This window comes from Anopheles marshallii, chromosome 3, assembly GCF_943734725.1.
Source record: "Anopheles marshallii chromosome 3, idAnoMarsDA_429_01, whole genome shotgun sequence".
In the NCBI taxonomy this organism is placed as follows: Eukaryota; Metazoa; Arthropoda; class Insecta; order Diptera; family Culicidae; genus Anopheles; species Anopheles marshallii.
In genome coordinates, this window is record NC_071327.1 from 37,051,874 (window position 1) to 37,071,842 (window position 19,969).

General features: G+C 40.0%; 2 protein-coding genes across 2 annotated transcripts in view; one reads left to right on the top strand and one right to left on the bottom strand.

Moving 5' to 3' along the window:
* Window positions 1-2,116: 2,116 nt before the first annotated feature.
* Window positions 2,117-4,556, bottom strand: LOC128714839 (uncharacterized). The gene is made up of 6 exons (XM_053809720.1): window positions 4,504-4,556; window positions 4,388-4,424; window positions 4,166-4,246; window positions 3,930-4,075; window positions 3,690-3,866; window positions 2,117-2,642 (listed from the first exon to the last, which is right to left on the bottom strand). Exons 1-6 carry the CDS (start codon window positions 4,554-4,556, stop codon window positions 2,117-2,119), a joined length of 1,020 nt encoding a protein of 339 aa, XP_053665695.1.
* Window positions 4,557-11,352: 6,796 nt separating this feature from the next.
* Window positions 11,353-19,969, top strand: part of LOC128716090 (lachesin-like) — a 38,280-nt gene continuing 29,663 nt past the window's right edge. The window contains exon 1 of the mRNA XM_053811011.1: window positions 11,353-11,491. Within this exon, the coding sequence (XP_053666986.1) occupies window positions 11,353-11,491 (139 nt within the window). The remainder of the gene's footprint in view (window positions 11,492-19,969) is intronic.

Sequence of the window (19,969 nt, forward strand, 5' to 3'; positions counted from 1 at the left end):
AAAATTAACAAGAAATAAAAAGAAACAATAAAATAACTTATTAAAAGAATCACTAATACGAATGGTTTTTCTTATGTTTACGTTCTCATGGAACTGCGACACCACTTTTTATCTATTTTTTGGTCTTATTCTTAAGAAATATAATCACTCTCCCTCTGTCGAAGCGCTATGTCAAATAGTTATGGTCAATCTGTTCTAAATGTACATTGAACAATATTCGAAACTAGAATTTAATTATCTCCCGAGTAAATTAGGTCGAATAAGCCAGTTAAGGCAGACTTGATCTATAATAGGCCGTTACGCCAACAAGAAGAAAGAGAATAATTTACTTGAAACAAGATCTGCTGCAACAGGATGGTTATAGTAGATTAATCTACGATCAAAATGGTGCGAAGAAAGAAAGTGTCGTTAGGATTAAAATTAAACACAAATTTCGAATTATGTTGAACAGAGAAAATTATTTAATTATTGAAAGAAAAAGAAAAAAAATATTGGAATACGAGTTTTTTTTTATTTAATCAATTCGATGGGATAATGAATCGATGCCTTGCGATCGGATTCGTGGTATCTACTACACGATATTGAAGAAGGTAGATAAGATATTAAAGAAGGGACATGGAGTGTAGCAATTCGAGGGGTATTGAATTCACAATTTAGGTTCTCATCGTACCAAATGTGAACTAAAGATGCGAAACAAAAAACTTCAATCAAAATAATAAATTAAAAAAATATAACAGTTTTTTCCATCCTGGTTTAGGGTGAGGGTGAGGGTAGTAGGAATGATCATGTGAAGAGAAATCATATGCGATGGATGATGGTGGATGGAGTTCAGGGCCCATTGCTACCACCAAGGGCCTGCGCCAAGGAGACGGTCTAGCTTGTCTATTATTCAAACTAGTGCTAGAGAGAGCCATCCACAATTCGAAGGTAGAAACTTCGAGGACCATCTTCTATTAGTACAAAGAATTGAGCGGATGCTTATGTCCTCGAAGTCGTCCATAGCTTCACCTATCGTGGGTTATAAGTCCCGACAGTAATGTTAACCTCAACAAGCGTATCAATGCAGCATTGATGTTGAGTGACATCTTTCGGTATAATGTAACATCTCCTCGACCACTGCAATTCCTGTTGTAACAAAATTGATTAGCAGAAGTTTCTACTATAGCACAATATGTGCTATACGCTAACGTCGTTCGTATTGATGTCGACCACCTGTGTCACAGTTGGTGCTTAATAAACTGGTCTTACACAGCTCTGTCATCAGTTTCAATAAATTCAACAACAAAAAAATTGCATCACTTGAAGTTTTCTATCATTTATGTATAATATATTCATTCTCTAAATAGTATGAATTTTGCACTCCGTACAACAGAGGCCAACAAATGCACATTTCATTGTTACTGTTGTTCCGCTAGTGAGTTTCGATAGCTGTTTTGCTAATCTAGCCTTTTACAATAATATATAAAATAAGTATTATTTTAACACGACAATACAACTATATCGGAAAACTGGGAAGGACACTCTAGTTACCGTGACGCTACTATTGGTGGCTAGTATTGTTCACAAACAAAGAAGATAGAAACGAAGATGCAAATGCAACGATGCTCTATATTTATATTATGTATAAATTGGTGTATGCGTGTGTGTGTGTGTGTGCACATATGTGTATAAATAGATCGACACTGTACCTAGAGGAAAAGCGATAAACGAACTGAGGTGGAAATCCAGCGGACGGTGGGTAACGAGAACAGAATATTTCCATCCGCCGCTGGAAAACGTACAAACCGGGTAGAAGATGGATGTATTTAAAAACGGGATTTAAACCGTGCAAACGGGAACCGTTCAGTTGGTTGCATTCCTACAACCTACCGCCTATTGGTTGTGTAACGATGTTAGAATAAATACTTTTCGGAATTCACTAGCGTTTAGTACTGTTCTACACATTTCACGTTGGTGCTAATACATTCATACATACACACAATAAATATATCCATCTGCTGGAACTCTACTGTACAAGGCTTAGGCTATGATGCATCTGTTATACAACGTAATTTTCATCGTTCGCCATGTTTCACCATTATCAATCATCCAAATCATCCCCGTCTCTACTGTCCGATCAGCTGCTCGGTACATCATCCTTCAGCGTTGCTCCAGTTTCGTTAAGTACGCGATTTTTCAACTGTTCAATCTCCAGCAGCAACTCCTTGGTGTCGTAATCCAACGATTCGTTCTCCGACTTTAGCTGTCGATCCTGGTCGATGTCCCATTCGAGTGAACCCTCCGGTGTGGATGATATGTGCGAAAGGTCGGACGATTCACCGTGGGTCATTCTGTCCACGCGCGTGAGACTGGCCGCGTGCTGTTCGAAGGATGGAAATGGGCGAGCACTCGGCACTGGATGAATGCAATCGAGTGACCCGGTAACGTCATCACCTCCGGTGGAGTTTTTGGACGACAGATGCAATCGGCTGCTCTGTGCCTGGTTTACTGGTTGCTGGTGATCCAGTTTGCGCAGCGCGTTGATGCGATCCTTGCTTCGTTTGAGTGTGGACCACTCTTCAATTTTAAACACAGATTCCTGAACCAAGGCGGGAAAGCTGTGCAATTGCGAAGGTCCCGTTTGATCGTCTTCTTGTGACAACCTGAAATGATAGAAAGTTTTAAGCGAACATTGGTGAAATACAGTTCACTGAAGATGCAATTATACAAGCATCTGTATTATAAAATAAATGCAATTAGAACATTTCCGGAAGGATAATAATAATAACATGCATTTAAGGAGAAATTTGTTTTTATACTCATGCTGATTTAACTAAAAAATCTCTATCAATGTCAGGCCTTTTAGGAAGAGTACAGTTATTCTTGGTAAAGAAGTTGTTTAAAATAAATCATCGGTCAATTAGAGCACAGCAATTATCAAATGGGCAAATTTAGTCTAAATTGACGAGGAAAATCTACAGTCAGCATACCCAAAACAATCGCAATGTTCTTTTTTAGTTTCTCAAAGTTCTCAGGAATATATGGCGAAACGTTCACATCACTATCATGCGTTTAAAAACGTAGTCGCAGCTTGAAGAGTAAAGTTATCTCCATTTAAAAAAAAATGTTTCGCAACTAGTCACAAGTTTTAAAACTTTGCATCAATTGCATATAATTTTCATCATTTGCTAGCTTTTGACGAAATAAAATCATCCTACGTGGATTCATGTTTTGTTGTAAGGTAGTATATCCTCAATAACTTTGATGTATCAAAAGCAGCAGACCCTCCTTCTATAAAAACTAAGCAATAGTTTTTGAAGGAATAAACCTGCTAAAATCAGGTTGTTATCATCTCTATATACATTTTTTACAATGAAGTCCATCAGAATTTTGTCAGACAATCGGCCCTTAATGTGCTTTTCTTATGTTGATTTTTTTATCAGATCAGCTGGTGTTGTTAAATTTTACTCAATAGCGACATATCCCATGTAGCACATTTAATCCGCTGGTGAAGAAAATATGATCGGAAGTTGGTCTAAATTACAGTTTTACTGAAAACGATGAAACATTCAATAATTTCAATGATACACAGGAAAATACGATAAGTTAATTGTTCCAGTATCAATACGCATCAATAAGTATTAGGCGTCTCCACCATGAACGCTTATGAAAGTACGCGCCACAAAACACGTGGAGACTTAATCACTTACCACTGACTATGCTGATAACCGTAATCATTTTCCCACTCCAAATCGATCGAACTACCGGGCGTGGAAGTTTGGTCCGTTTGCAGATCGTTGTAACCGTTGGCGTTCGTTTTCCGATGGCCATCCTTCGATACGAGCAGCAAAGAATGTGCATCGAGGCACTGCAGTTGAATGTCCAATCTGCAATTGGTGATATGGTTGTAAATGTAATGTCCCTATAGGGCTTTATGTGTCCCAGCTTACCCCGACTTTGGATGCTGATTATGTTTACTTGCGTTGCTGCCTGCGTTGGTAGCGCGTTTCGAAAAATTATTGTGTTTTGCTTTGTTCAGTCTTGCGTAGTCCACATTCGTTTTCGCCCAGAACTTGTTGAAAAAGTTTGATTTTCTCTGAAAGCAGCAGATGAATGGGAGCAGCATAAGCGGAAACATCGGCAGTCTGCTGGTCTGGGAACGACCCAGTTCGACCTGGACACTTACATTTGATTTGATTTTTATTGCTTCGTGCAATTCACCGCCATCCTGATGACCGTCCGTGCCTTGCATTCCCTCGATCAGGATCTGTGGTAAATGGATTTTTAATTAAATTGTGTCACTGCTGCCTCATTGGGTAAAGCATTGTGGAGTAGGAATGGAGCAACCATGGAACAGTGTATGTTGGGGATGACGATATTACGTTGATAAAGCTTGCACTTTGCTTACCTCGTACTGACTATCGCTTGCACTCGTTCGCGTACGGCTGGGAAAAGATGCATTGCAAACGTTCCAATGTAAAAGGAATGTTGAACATAACACCCCCTACACCTCTTCATGCTTACCTCATCCCTCCATCGGTGTTGTCGGAAAGGCATCCCTTGAGGCAGTTGCCCATTTCGCACAGGGTGCAGAAGTTTCGTACGGGAAAAATGGAACTTTTCCCACTTCCGTCGCCTTTGCCGTGCCTTGCAGCAGCCCGCAATCATGTGATTAATCTTCAAACGACGGTGCAGCAGAACTGGATGCTCCCAGCATGTACGCATACAGGGTAGGCCTTCAACCGGAAGGGTAGGCTGGTGTCTATCCGGAAGTGAACACAAACATGGACACGTTTCCGGACCTGTGTCCACCGTAGGTCAGTATGTAGTGAGTCATTATGTTTGTTGATGCATGGGTGTGTGATATGTGTGAAGGCTTTGTTTCCTTCCTGACGGCTTCACAACAATTCAACACGCGTACATATAACTCGTTTGTTGTACAAAATCACCTCACTGTACTGTACTACCACTGAACTAAATGATTCATTATCAATTCATTCTTTGCAAAGCTGATTTTTTCACACCAGAAAATAATAAAGAAACAAACCAATCTTCTAAACATTCGAACCGCACGGGCCAAACGTCCAACAAACAAATGAGAATGCGGGACCTACTACGATGATCAATAAATTCAACAACTCGTTCTATGTGGTTCGCTCTATCTCGCTCGTACTTCCTGCATGATGATAATTGGGAAAATATTTTCCCAGTGTTCCATTCACAAGCCCCTCGCTGCGGCAATTACACTTGAATTACACGAAGTGAACTTCAAAAATTGCACCTGATCAAGTTACAAGAAATGTAAGCAATACTACGATAGAAAAACTTGTTTTATGGAAGCAAAACGATAGAATGCGTGTTTTGTTGGAAAAGCAACGAATCTTGACGGCAAACAGCTGACTCGAGCAACCCCTTGCATAGCACAATTGCGTTTTTGTGTGGCGCAGGTGCCATTGCTTTGTTTACGTATGTGGCGCGTATCCACCGGCCGGTTCTTTGTTGTGCTGGTGGAAAAAGGATTATCTTGCAAGGAAAATGGTTGATGATTATTTTCTTGCAACATTGGTACCATTTTTAGAAAATTGTCTGATCAACAATGGGCAAAAGTCATGGTGTGTAAGGGCAAAATTGAATTCATAATATTATACGTTTGATGGTAATGTTTCTTTCGTGTTATTTTTACTGTCTTATGCAGCAGTAGTTATCACTTATTGCTATTATAAGTAACAATAACAGGTTCTCTGGTTATTTAATTAAAAACCAATGCATTGATGACTACTGATCCTGATTCCTAATGATCGTAACGCACGTTTTTTTTGGAATTTGGTAAAGCTAAAGCTAACAAATCTTAAAGAAACAGCAGAAGCTAAAAATGAAAATCGATCGCAAAGTGATATCTTCGTCATACCGAGTGTTAGGAACTGCTGGTAAAAGTTGAAGGAGTATTTGGACAAGTAAAATGACTAGTATACTTAAGTGTCAATCGAGATCGACAGCAAAAAAAGGCAAAAAATAATTGTTGAATAATAACATCATTTCAACAAATCGCCAAGTCGAGGTCTGAACGAATGACGAGTTTTACTTAATAGATGATTTATCAATACATCAATATATCAGCGATAATGAATTCTTCGTTCGTTCAGTACTTGCGGAGAATTTTGGTGTTAATGTTTTCTACAAGTTGCGTTAACATCAAGAAGAAGCATGAAAAAGGAAATTGTGTGATGAGGAAGGAGACAGATTTTTTGTTTGTTTGAATCTGGTCTAAGGATATCATGCCAAAAGGTCATCATATCGCAGGATAAAGATGTACTGTTGAAGGTACAAGTACTTTTTTAGTACCCTGTCAATATTCCTGAGGTTCCCTCAATATATCGCAATATCTACCTGAAGTGATCTTCAAGGAATGTTTAAAAAAAAAAGATCAAATGTAAGTATGATTTTGTGTTTCCATTTTGTTCATTTTGTAGAAAGTATATTTGTTATGTGTACTTTAGATACACAACTTAGTGATACGCTTAGCTAACCAAAATCAGTCAAATTAAATCAATTTAAATGGATTCACTTTAACAGACCTAGCCTATTAATGATCAGAAAGTTGAACCATTCTTCAAATTATAGTAGCTCGAAATAGTGTTGTAGCACTATACTGTATTCAAGATTATCTGAAAAAGTTGTCAAAAGGATAAATTGTCTTTGAATAATATAGCATAAAGCATAGCATCGCATTCAAAGTTAACGGAAGGTATGAAATATTTTATATAAATCCACCGTTCAATAACAAAAATTAACAATACGCCGACGATCACATCGCATACCCGTCGTCAGTATAGTCAATCCTACAACCGCCCTGTTAGATATGTTTTTTTTTTTGCTGTATCTTGCCTTGCTGACCGCGTATCTGGATAGTCAGTCCTTGCTACGGTAGATTGGTCCGAATGGGATTTTGATACGTTCCGTTCATGTAAATACAGGCTCCGCTACCATCATGCCCCCGGACCGCCCCAAGATATGTCATTGCACCTGAAAAAAACTAACTTTTAACTTATTCCAAGTATAATTTTGTGAGTCGCTAAACCTAGATGAAGAAAAAGAATATGTGACTATAGACAGCTATTGAAATCGTAAAAATTAGGCAAACATGATACTAAAATGTGTATAAATATGCATCATCCTTAAAAAAATAATACGATTTCATTAAAGTTCATGCTTTATAAAATTGAGGAAGCCGGAGAAAGTTCACTGGTACAAGGTACATCGCAAAACCATGGAATCGATTGGAGATCGACTGGGGATCACTTGGGAGTTATTTTTTCAGCACGCAGGAGCAAAAACAAAGTAAAACACTTCTCAATTTGTAATTCTAATTTGAAATAAAATTATAAAGTTAAAAATTTTGAAAAACTGCTGAAGCTATGAAAACTCTCGGAAATATTACTTCTAAAAACGAGAAAACACTCGGTGGGAACTGCGTTAAATCCCTTTTAAAACCGATGGGAAATGTAAATAAATAAGATTTTGGGAGACCTATGTATGGTTGGAAAAACACATGCGTAACTATACGATAAAACACAAGTAAATGTTCTGTAACACTTACTTAAATGAAAAGGTCTATAAAGGAAAGGGTCTTTAAAGGAAAAGACGAAATGTTATTTAAAATTTTCAAAATCCCTATAAAAAAAACTTTATTTCAACAGTGCGTAACAGCGTCCATCGTTCATCTAAACAAGAAACACGCATACAACTTAATGGTTCCTCCAAATTCAATTTAAACCTGGGAAAGCTTCTCATAAAAATAGTGAAAAAAACTTTGCTTTTAAAAACCATTTCTGGTAGTCTAAGAAAATCTCCATGAAAACTGTGGAAAATGCATATGCAAATTATGGGAAAGTTTAAATAGAACCTTTAGAAATACTGTGAAAAATTCCAGCGTTGTAATAGAAACATTAAAAAAGAAATTAGTCAAAACCATGTGGAAATCATCAAGACCGTGCAAAACATGACAAGAACAAACTGAAAAAATCAAATTTAGTCAAATTTGATCAAATAGTTTTTAAATATAAATTTAACTAGTGGTATTAATCTAGACAATGTGTTTATATTGATATGTCCGCCAGAATGCACTGGACCTTAGGAAAATGTTGAGTAAATTTAGGTTTAATATATACTAAATACTAATATGGTAGGCCCACCAACCACAAAAAATTAATTCTTTTTACCATTCGACTTAAAAATAATCGTCTACTACCTACAGAGTGCGGTCTCGGAAGGATAAGGCAGTGCGAGAACTATAACTATTTAGGGTCGTCGCGTCTTCTTTTCGAGAAGCTAAGAGCTGGTTGGGTTGATAAAAACATTGATTGATTGATTTGATTTAATTTGAATAATTACTTTCATTCCTCATGAAATGTATGACCGTGTAAGCTTTCCTGAGTTCAGGATTTTTTTTGTTATTAAAAAAATAGTATGAATTGAAACCATAATGCTTCACACATTATATCTTATATTTGCTAGATTCATACACTGGTATGAATGTATTTTTATGTATGTATCTTTAAGAAATCCGCATATCCCTTTAAACCACCGTTGTTGTAAAATTCAAATCATTAAAAACATGGACGAAATTTTATTACACCTTTAGAATGGCTCGGCACCGTATGAAATGCATAATGTATTTTTGATGGTCCTTTCGGTACGGCGTAATGTCTGCTATAATCGATCTTAACCAATCTCAACCCTCCGTATCAAACAACTCCCCCTCGCCACTAGCAGACACTGCCGTGTGTCGTCTGGTAGAACAGCTGTTTCACATCTAGAATTAAAGTTGATCTCAGCTGTCTCGAACGTTCCCGGCTCATCCGATTGTCGACGTAGATTAACCGGCCCGAGGCGGAGTGTTCACGCTCACTCCACCAACGCATGTGTACATGGGTGTGCTGGAAATGGGATGACTCCTGAGCACGTCGTCCTTGGGGTCAATGTTACCGTGTGTACCCGCCCCAACGAAGAACGGCAGGCGATAGAGCGCGATGGGGAATTAGGAGGGACGGCACTGCCAAGACTACATTCCATCTTGCCTGCACAGTCTGGTCGGAAAATTGATGACACCTTGAAAATGCCACGCAATGGCCGATTGCTGTCGGAACGAATGGCAAATTTTTGTTTCGGTTGCTATAAGGATTTGGGTGATAGCTGGAACGGAACGGTTCCATTTTTTCCCCAGCCAAAGCCGAAAACGGCACGAACCTTGCCTTGCCAGGAGCGTGTGGTCCTTAGAAAATGAAAAGATTCGAAGTACTGGCGAGCTGAACAACAGGCACACTTCGCCTTAAGGAGCGGCCAACGAATGAAGCAAATCTTGGGCTGGAAAATGCGCATCTTCCCAGCTGGTTGAACCGATGAGCACGAAAAAGCTTCCTCACTTCCGAGTACAGCGAGTGCGAGAAAATGTAGCAGTAAGACTTGGAAATAAAACAAAACACCAAAAAAAAAACTTTCCATCCACCGTTTTGCAAATCGGAGGAAGAAAGCTAAGTGACCGTAATATTGAACCGAAGAAAAACGATACGCGAATCCTTGAAAACTAAAGGATGTCCATTGCGGAAAAGAGACCAGAGCAGAGCAGCATTTTCTACCCAAAGCTAAGTAAGAATAGGTGAGATGAAAAGCTGGAAGAAAAATGCAAAAGAAATGCGCGATTCGAAGACATACCTTTTTGGAAAAGGATTCCTCCTTCGTTGGTTTCCGGCACGCGCGAGAAGATTGGAAGACGAAAGCTTTACCGAGCGGCTTGGTTAGTGGGTAATGCTGGAAACCGGAAGGACAAATGCGAGGGATGCCCGGTGCGGAAAAACGGGTCCACCATGAATCGAATGAATTTGATTGGTTTACGGATAGCGTACGACGGGTAAGAACGAAATGGAGTCAGTGTGGTAGCTGTCTTTGTCTACGCAATGCTCACGAAAGAAACAGCGCCAAAACAGCTGTATAATTTTGCGCCAGCCCGAGCGAGACGGTGTGCGCACATGGGTGAAAAAACAGAGCAAGGAATTCCTATGCGCGCCGGAAGCAGGGAAATTTGAAACGTCGTTTTTCCATCGTTCCGCTAGTGGGGAAAAACTGTATCGGTTGCTCGGTCGGTTTGTTGTTTCCTTTTTTTATTACTGCTCGTGCGCAATAAAACTCGATCAGGTTTAGAGGAGAAACACTCGTCGGCTGTAGTACATCTGGCCCGTGATTCCCCGTGATAAATACAATACGACCGGGTGCGTCCTTTGTCGGATAGGGGAAATATTGATACGAAGCGTTTGGGCCGTATGCCGTGGCTTTGATCATTCCGGATGAAATGTAAACAAACGATTCAACCGGGAGAGCGAACGATGATGCTTGGCTGCTGAGATGCTGTACGCCGTTCTCTCGGGAAGCGATTTCCCATTTCAGCCTGCACGGCATGACATTTCGAAAGGTAAACACGGAGAGCATCATCGGCCGCGTGTCAAACCACGTTGCTGCCGAGATCGATGATGATGACGATGATGATGATGCTGATGATGCTGACGATTGGGTGGTGATGCCGCTCCGGATACACATGTGCGGTGGTCGTTCAGCGCAGTGCGCTCGGTTGGATGCGATACACGGAATGCGTTTTCAGTGTTGTCTCGGATGCAGCGTCGTGCGGAAGCCAAATTTCCCGTCAACTGTCACGGTGTTGTGCGGATTTGTGTGTTGGATAAGCGGTGTGTGCTAGCAAAACCCTGTTCATACGTAACGACCGATAACGATCAGGCAATTGGAAACAAATCAAATTATCGATAATATCAGAACGGAAAACAACTCGGAACGTATTGCGCTTTCGGACGGTTCATCCGGAGTGAAATTCGCTGTGCACCAGCAATGATTTAGTGGCAAAATAAAGGTGGAAATCCCACAGGAAAGAGGGAATGTGTTATTTTGTGGCTGATAGAATACCACACTATTGCATGAAGGAGACATGAATGTTACTTCAGTGATCGTGCTTTAGAGAGTTTCAATAGCAGGACGTAAAATGTTTGAAGTGTTAATGCAACTTAATGTCTAATTTCAGAAATCTGATTAAAATAAAATCACTAAAGTGAGTTCTTAAAAAATAATACACGATTTGTCCAGTTTGATAACCACTACGATTTGGCACTAGTGAAACTGCTTTGTATATATATAAATAACTTCAAACACCTTTGATAAATCAACATCTTTTGTCCAAACTGCAATTTGATCTCTGTGCATCGAAAGATCGTGATCGTGAGTGGTAATAGAGAAATAGTTGTGCGTTGGACGTGGTGAATATTTGACAGCTAGTTACGGTTGCCTTCTGGGCATTGGTTTACACCAACAAGGATGGCCCCCTTTGACGGTGCGGGGGCCTTCCTGATGATGGCCACCCTGTTGCCGGTGAAGTTGTTGCTGTTTGGCCTGTTGGCTCACGGTGGACTCGGAAGTCCTTCGCCTTCATCTAACACGGGCATGGTAGCGAATGGTAAGTAACCATAACGTTCAATATCTTAACATTTTATGTTCTTCAATAAATTGCTGTGTTGGATCTATTCATCTTTCAAAGAGTGGTCAAATTGTTTAACACAGCAAACGTAAATAACAAAAACCGTAATAACAAAAATAAATAAAATGAAATAATACATTTGCCACCACCGGGATGTTTCCTATACAACCAAACCGGTTCAACCGGAAAATTCAGCATCTGAAGGTTTCGTCTCAGATTTGCGCATTTACACTTGTTTGTTTATACAATTAAACTTGTGCCTGAAGGGTAGCTCATACCAACAACTTGTCCACTCAGGGTTGGCTTCTGTCGACAAAACGACAAAGGCACCCTCAGGGGGCGCCTACTCTCCTTTGACGACCTTAGCTAAAGAGACTTTAGGAAGAACACGGTACAACGAACGGTAGAACAATCGACGGAGGCCGATCCTGAAGTGCCACAAAGGATAACGGAGGATAAGCTATTTTGTTTGACTTTTACCCTCTCGTGCATGGGCTCTTCTGGGCTGTCCCTGGCATTGCCGTCTGGTGGGCGGAAACGCGTCCTATCGATAGACGTCGAGTGGCCGACGATAAAAAGATGGCAAATGGAAGAAGCGTTACACCAACCAGTAGTAGTAGCGTGTGTTGCCAAGATGTCGGTCGAGTTCGCGCCACATTGTTTTCCCGTGACTTCGTTAGCAATGATGAAATGTTTACAATTCGGTGGTACTATTTGTCGAGTCGTTCCTTTAGAGTTTTGTGAAAAGGGGTGCTTGCCGGAAGAGTGCACTTGAGTGGCTCCTTGAGGATAAATTGTGAGATGAAGTGTCCCGATGGATAGAATCGATTTTGGTAAAGGTGATAAAGGACTTATTCCACATTTCCTGCGAATCACGAGAGGGTGTACGATAATAAATGATCACTATTTAAAAGACGATTAAGAAGCCAAGGTGCTGTACGAATCAGGTACGTACGACACCGCCCGGCTGACGTAGCAAATTGAATAATGCACAACAACGTTGACCTGATTTCCTCCTAACGAAGCTCGCATAAGACGACGCATCGTGCATACGAGTGTCAATTTCAGTGCCACCCGATAAAGGAAAGATTGTTTGGAAGACGTGAGAAATTTTCTTTCTCATCTAATCAACCGAGTGTGAGAGTGAGTGAGTGCTGCTTCGGTAGGTTGGCAGAGTTTATAGTCACCGTGAGACCGGTGGTCCTGTCGGCTTTCAAGTGTGCGACGTTTTGTATAGCTTATTTGGCGAAATAAGCCTGTCCAAATCGAATGTTCTAGGCCGTCTGCTCGGGTAGTACTCATTATCAATAAATTGAAATTCATTAGATCTCAATGGTGCCAATTAATTGGGAAGGATTATTTCCACACTCTGAAGGTGCACGGGAAGGACTGTCCTTGCGTTGGCAGCATTGTTTGTTGTTGTTTGTGTTGCCGGTGCCTGCGAAACGAATGCAAAGTAGCACATTCAAAATCCCATCTTTGCCATAACAATCTCCTTCAAGTGTTCCATAATCACCGACCGTTCCTGACGTATCTTCGTATCGTTGGGTAGTTATCAGCATCGTCATCAGTTGTCGTATGTTTTGCTGCATCAAGGTGCGATCAGCATCGTAATCAGCATTAACCTATCACGAGGCTGTGGGAGTTCCACCGATGCCCGTACCCGTATCAGGACAAACCTTGCAATTGATTTGAGTTTCAACGAGCACGCTTTCGGCACGTACCTGACGCGCTACCTTGCCAACACCCACCGCAGTGACCAAGAATAAGCTTACCCACCCCGCACGAGTTTATGTTGATCTTGTTTCGTCGTGAAGAATTTAATCGAATCCAACGCTTAACGCAATTGCCAGCAGCTTCGTCCCATTTTCCACAGCCAACACAGCATTAGCCCTCGGTACTGCAGAATGTATTCGGTCATTTAGCATTCATCAGGCTCCGTCTCGACGTTCTTCGTGCTGCGAGGCGAAGCAAAAACAAACAACACCACTAGCGGGGGAAATCCTACTAAAGCAAATAGAAAGTACACAACGGTAAACCAGCAACAAGAAAAAAAGTGCCTTACACCGTAATAGAAAGGAAAAAAATCCAACAGATAACTTTTGCATCTTCCCTTCGGGTGCTGCGATAGTGTGTGAGACCGTCCAGCGAACGATAGGAGGCCGGGTAACGTACGGAACAGCCAAACAACCAAACCTTACCACCGCACTTTACATAACGACTTTCAGTACATTCGCAGTACGGGAAAAGAACACGGGAAAAACTCGCTGATCTGTATGCATTTGCCGGTGTGGCCCACTGTCCACGAACCCGCGCGTTCAGGTCGAATGTTTATTTTGCAAATTTAACGTGAAAAGTTAAAGCGTTAATCGCCAAAGGCCAGCAAAAACCAACACTGCCAAAGGGCGAGGTGGGAGGGTGTTTTTTTTTTATTCGTAATTTTATCTACACCGACTCAAGAATCCTGTACCCTACCCCGAGATGTACCGGTACCGTGTGTTCTGCTCAGGCAGCAGATGCTTTCACTGGCAAGTCTTTCACCTACGGGCAACATTCGGGAAAACGTGGGAAGTTGGGAACGCCGGTGGTTCGGCAGACCGGAGACTGACCGGCTGACTGGAATGACCATTAGAGACCATGCGCCTGCAGACATTTTGGTTGTGGCGTCCTCTGCTCTGTAAGCAAGGCACACGAGGAATGTTTTAAAATGCTATACCAGCTCGTACACAACAAGCGTAATGCTTAAAGGTATTTTTTTTATTTACTTCACATTTACCTGTCGGGAAACGTCTCCTGCTTCAACCAGTGTCCTCACAAGTTTTTGTTTTCACCCCAAAGATATGAAAGCCAAAGGAATGCTTACCGGTCTTCTGGTCTCGCTTGTCTTTCTCGAAGGTAGGAAAATTTCACCCACCGCTGGTTACAGGTCGTTTGCTCTCGAAACGAAGTGGATAATCTGTAGAGTTCATTAATTCAGATTTCTTCTGGCGAAAGATGTGACAAGAATCGATGTACCACGTAGCACGGTGTCAGGTGGTGATAAGATGCTGTTTTCGATGAGGCTCCTGTTTTGCTTACCAATGTATGGGTTTCGACTGGTTGGGAAGGAGATTAATATGTTACCGACCAATTGCACGTAGTATGGACTGTTATGATTTGATTACCACTAAGGACAAAACGTGTTTTCAAAATGTCCGTTCGCTTTGCATGTTGCAAGTGGGGAGATGTGCGTGTATTTGTTCACGTACAGGAAGCAAATCTGCAACATCACAGCAAAGAATGTTTTACAAGCTCAATGTTGTTTCAAGCCTTTTCTTTTGGGGGGTATAATATACACAGGGTGTATTGTTGATTTTCTCTATCATGTGATATAAGCTCAATTTTGTTGGAGATTTACTTGAAAAGGTTCATTTTTTTTTGCTGGGAATTTGTGTTAAATCGTTCACATCCTTGAACGTATCCTAAAACAGCAAAAAAAATCAGTTTCAAATTATTTTCTCTCGGGGATTATGATTTTGGAACCTTTTTATAAAAATTAATTAAGGTTACAATAGGTTTATTTTTAATTATGTTTTATAACGTTTCATTAACTCTTGCTAGCTTATGTTGCCTAAAATAGGTTAAATATTATACCTTGTGCGAGTGGATGGAGAAGATTAATTTGTTTCTATTCCGTACCAGAAAAGGATAATTTAATGTCTGCACACAATTTTAATGTACTTTTTCTTGTTCGCTGCTTACCGGTAATGTTCTATTTTTCGCTTCTAACGCCATGTCAAATCTATAAACCATCAGTAAAAGCATGATCGAAGTAGTCACGTAATATTTTGACAGTGTTGTGAAGGGTGACTCTCGGGCCCGTCAGACATTCGGCAATGCGCAATGATGGAGATGGTAAAATACAACAATCAACAGTCAACATCTTTCTAAAAGACTTTCTTTTCTCATAAAAAGGGATTCTTTCCCATCACATAAAACATTCGCTACGGTGCGCATTTTGTCACCGTGCATGCGTCATTTACCAGCCCACGGAATGATTTCGTGGGGCTGCGGAGGTTTTGCGGCACCAATCGTTCTATTAACCATTATTAGGTGTGAAGGGAAAAGATTTGGAAATTAAATTGAAATTCGTGAAATTTTCTGCATAATTTAATCGAACGAATAGCCATCCCGCGAACGTCACGCCATCCGACGCTCGCTTTACGTGTTGCGCTGTGCCCTTGTGCTGGCTTTGGTTAACATTCTCATCCTCTGCCACCGTTGGGACGCAATCCTTTTCCGGTAGCGGATAAGTTTTACGCATCGCCGAAAAGTCAACCGTTCGTTTGTTGTTGGTCGGCTCTTACAAGCGTACTCGGTAGACTCGGTTTATTATTCTTTCGTTCGCTTAACAATTCCAACGGGGCACGCCTGTGAAAGATTGGTGAAAAATGATACTGTATGAACTTTCACTTTAGGCTCTGCGTTGGAATCTTACCGGTAGGGGAGCAAAAATTTAATTCTTTAAACACGAAGGAAGAGAAAGGAACCTTCATTCATTCACCTGATAGGTGATGCGTTTGTTTGTATATTGAATTGTTAAGTTCACATTAATAAGCAAAAAAAATCGGTCGAGTACACCCGGGATATGGTGCCCGTGGTGGTAACAACAAAAAATTTTATTTGTTGACAACGCTATCACTCGAGAGTTTGAAAATTGACATTTTTGCGTATTATTAATTATTTAGAAATTGGGTTGTAACTTTGTTACTTTTTGTTTTGAATTCATTTGATTGATTGAACAAACTAAACTTTACTAAATATCTGAATAAATATAAATAAATAGAAATTCGCAGACATATTTAAAGAAACATCTTCAATTTCTTCGACGTTAACTTAATGACTTATCCTTTATCGAGCTTTGTCAAATTCTAATGCTAAAGAACTAACATAAGCAATACGGCCTGGCCGTTCTTATTGAATAAAAAAAAAAGAACTAGCATAAATTTTGGTCATGATTCTTTCAATCTTATTAAATTCTTCTCTCTTAATTAATGAAATTGATCGACAGCTTATTAATTTCTTCTACTAATTGAATTCATGCCAAGGTAATAGAATTAAACATGATTTTAGGAGTTTATTTTGAGATTATTATTACTTTATTTATTTGAACTTTTCCAATTATCTCAATTGTATAAAATTAGCAATCTTATGGCAACAGCACTAATATAAACAGTTGTTAGAGTTAAATATTAAACTTGAATATTCAAAGTGATAATAGTTAGTATTTTGGCTTATATGTTCAATATTTATCATAATTTGCTTTGAAATTTGTACACCAAAAATTTTAGTCAATTGTATCTTACATAGCGATTTTATTAGCATATAGCTCTTCTTTTTCAGACATGGAAGTTTTAGTTTTCTGTTTGCATCAATAGTAACTTAAATTGTTTCATGTATTGCGAATAAGCTCATCGCTAATTAATTCTTCGTGTTTTGATCGAATGATTTTTAGGTATCGTTTTTTAACATCTGTCAAGTAACGTTATGATTGCAGTAGTTTGTAAAGTCAACAGCTTCAATTAAATCATGCTAATGCATCAACTTTGAGCACTCCGGCCTGGCCGTTCTTCTTGAAAAAAATCATCACCTTTGAGCTAGCAATACATAGTAAGATAAAATTAAATGGTAACCACATCCTTATCGCCGACATGATCGAAGGCACGTTTTTCCGAATCATTGCCACCATCGGTCACGATGATCACCCATCAGTTAACTGGGAACCATGTAAACTGTCAGCATATTACGTATTGCGATCGAAGGTCGTCACGGGTGTACTCCCACCGGCATCACACCCACCCAAAACGCACCATCTGTGATCGTTTAACACCACCGAAAATTAATAGCTACAAGCCAACATTAAAAACTGCCACAACCGTGTCGCAGCCGTGAAATGGAAACATCCACCTCGGGCCACGTTCCTCGCCCACTAATTGCTTCCTTCATCCGTTCAACTGGGACAAAACTCGATGTCGCTTTAGGTGCGGTTTTATTAGACATTTCTGTTTTAAAAGCAGAAAATGCAACCAACGGAATAAATAACGATCGTTCAAAAATAGCGTCCACTAGACGAGAAACTCAGTTCAGTTTCCATCCTCGAGCAGTTTTGGGATGCTGGAAACACCGACGCAATTCGTGCCATGCCACCGTCACTGCATTTGCTCGACGCCAAGTAATACTAGCTTCGATTGGACCGAAAGTGAAGCAAAAAATCTTATGACTCGTGGTCAGAATTCAGATTTTCGATTTCTGTTTGCTGTGCGAAAAGCGTACCGAGAAGGCGCCTCATTTCCTGTGTTCTATCTTCTGTGGTGATATTCCGATTTTGGACGAAAACCGCCAAGATTGTGTGACATGCTGGTCGATGCATCGCACACACATACCCACACACAAAGCGAAAAGTTGTACAAATAAATGTCAATAGTTTTCCAATTTGCAGTGTGAGCCAGAGTGAAGTCCCCCGTTCTGGTCGGACGTGAAAACGTAACCCCGGCCGTGCTACTTTTGTTTCGTAAGTGCAGCGTGCATTTTAATTTTGCGTCTTCCAAATGCATCCCGGTCGTTGCGGGAACGCCCGAACCATCTTCGGTCCTGTAGTTTTGCAGCAAGTTTCAACATGGCAGGCAGCGTTTTTTTGTTTTTGCTCCCCAGCGAAGCCGATTATATTTTCCGCTTTTGATTGCTTCCAGCTCGGAGCGAATGACGTGCAATAAAAGAAAGTAGATTTCCGATTACGGACCTTCATTCCGGCATCGGTAGGTTGAAGCTCAAGATGTTTGGGCAACGTATCGTATCGGGTTTGGAAAAATGGTGCTCCAGAATTCATCAATCGCCAGTTATTGGATAAATTTTTAATGCCATTCCATTCACGACACAAGGCGGGCACGACTTTATTCCTGTTCCTGTCTTCCTGTCCGTGGAAATAGTTGTCGTTGTCGTCGGTAATGTTACAGAAGCCGTCAGTACCGTTCGCTAAAGTACAACATTTGAGAGTATCGAATTTGTTGAGCCAAAGTTAAATATGGGATTCGTAATTCTTTAATTCCCATAAATTAAAAGTATAGCAGTTTGGTTATACAATGTTTAAAAAAGATCCTAAAATACTTCGTTTAACCCAATTTACAATAATTAAATTGATCGTAATCGAATCAAGTTATTGAACATGAAAATTCATTCGTATTACTATGATCAAACTCAACCATTTGTAAGGTAGTAAATTAATTGAAATGTGTTAATTTAAATTAAATAAATGTTAAAAGTTCTTATAAAGTTAAATCTTTTATTTGAACATGTTTACACTATTTTTTGTAATCTATCGCACTACGCCACCAATCAGCGTTATAACAAATGGAACAAACAGTTCCTACCGTTTCGACAAAGCCAACAGTTGTATCGGTAATTGGTTGGGCTACAAAACGTCATCCTTAGGCGAGGGCACCACACCCGCACCGCAGGAAACGAAGCCCTGCAATGCGCTCCAGGCACGTGGAACAACGTCCTTCCGATACATAATACATTAGGGTAACAATGGCGTAATTTCGTTTCGCCAAAAACCATCTGCTTCATTTTGACGTTTTTTTTTTCATCGCATCGTGATGAAGAGTCTTGTTGTGTTGTTGATGTCTCACGTGGTAAATCCTGTGTACAGTTGGCAGGACCTTTGCACCGTACCGCTTGCGGCATATCGCTTGTGCAGCCCCTGCGGCATACATTACATAGGTGCGAATGCGAAATGAGGGTGCGAAAGATGAAAGTGCAGATTTCTTTCGGAAATTTCGCATTGTTTTGTTTGCCCACTAATAATGCATGTGGGTGTAAAGTGGATTGGTCGTATTATGCCATTTTTGTACATAGTTGTGTAAGAAGGTTGTATGAAGGGTGAACATTTTTAGATTAGTGGAAATGTAAAATGATTCTTTAGGTAAAATAAAAATTTGGACAAACCTGCCAATATGGGCAAACCTCTATCTTTTAGGACATTATAGTTTTGACGAGTTTCACCTGCTTCCTGTTTGAAATCCCTACTTTCTAAAACTTTGCTTGAGTCATTATTTTTCAAATCATTTGCTTTATTTCTTCTTTAGTCCAATAAAATCTGAGATTTATAATACCTATAAACCAGCAATGTAAAGGATGTTTCCATGAATTTTAAGCAACCTAGATGCGTTATCAATCCCATAGCAAACAGAAACTGAAAGCATTACTCTAAAGACTCCAATTGAAATGTAGTTATATTATTCATCAATTTATAAATCGGGACTATAAATTCCACTATTGCAACAAGTTTTAATAAAAGTTCTTTAAAACTTACAAATAGATGTCAATATTGTTATTATCATGTCTTATTATCAAGTCTGACATCTTCAGCATTATCAAATCTGACATCTTCCCATTAGAAGTGCGCTTTAGGTACTCGTC

Coding starts and splice junctions, on each gene's coding strand:
- LOC128714839 (XM_053809720.1), bottom strand. CDS start 4,556: ATGGGCAACTGCCTCAAGGGATGCCTTTCCGACAACACCGATGGAGGG. Junction 4,425..4,503: donor AACACCGATGGAGGGATGAG/GTAAGCATGAAG, acceptor ATCTTTTCCCAG/CCGTACGCGAACGAGTGCAA. Junction 2,643..3,689: donor GGTTATCAGCATAGTCAGTG/GTAAGTGATTAA, acceptor CTATCATTTCAG/GTTGTCACAAGAAGACGATC.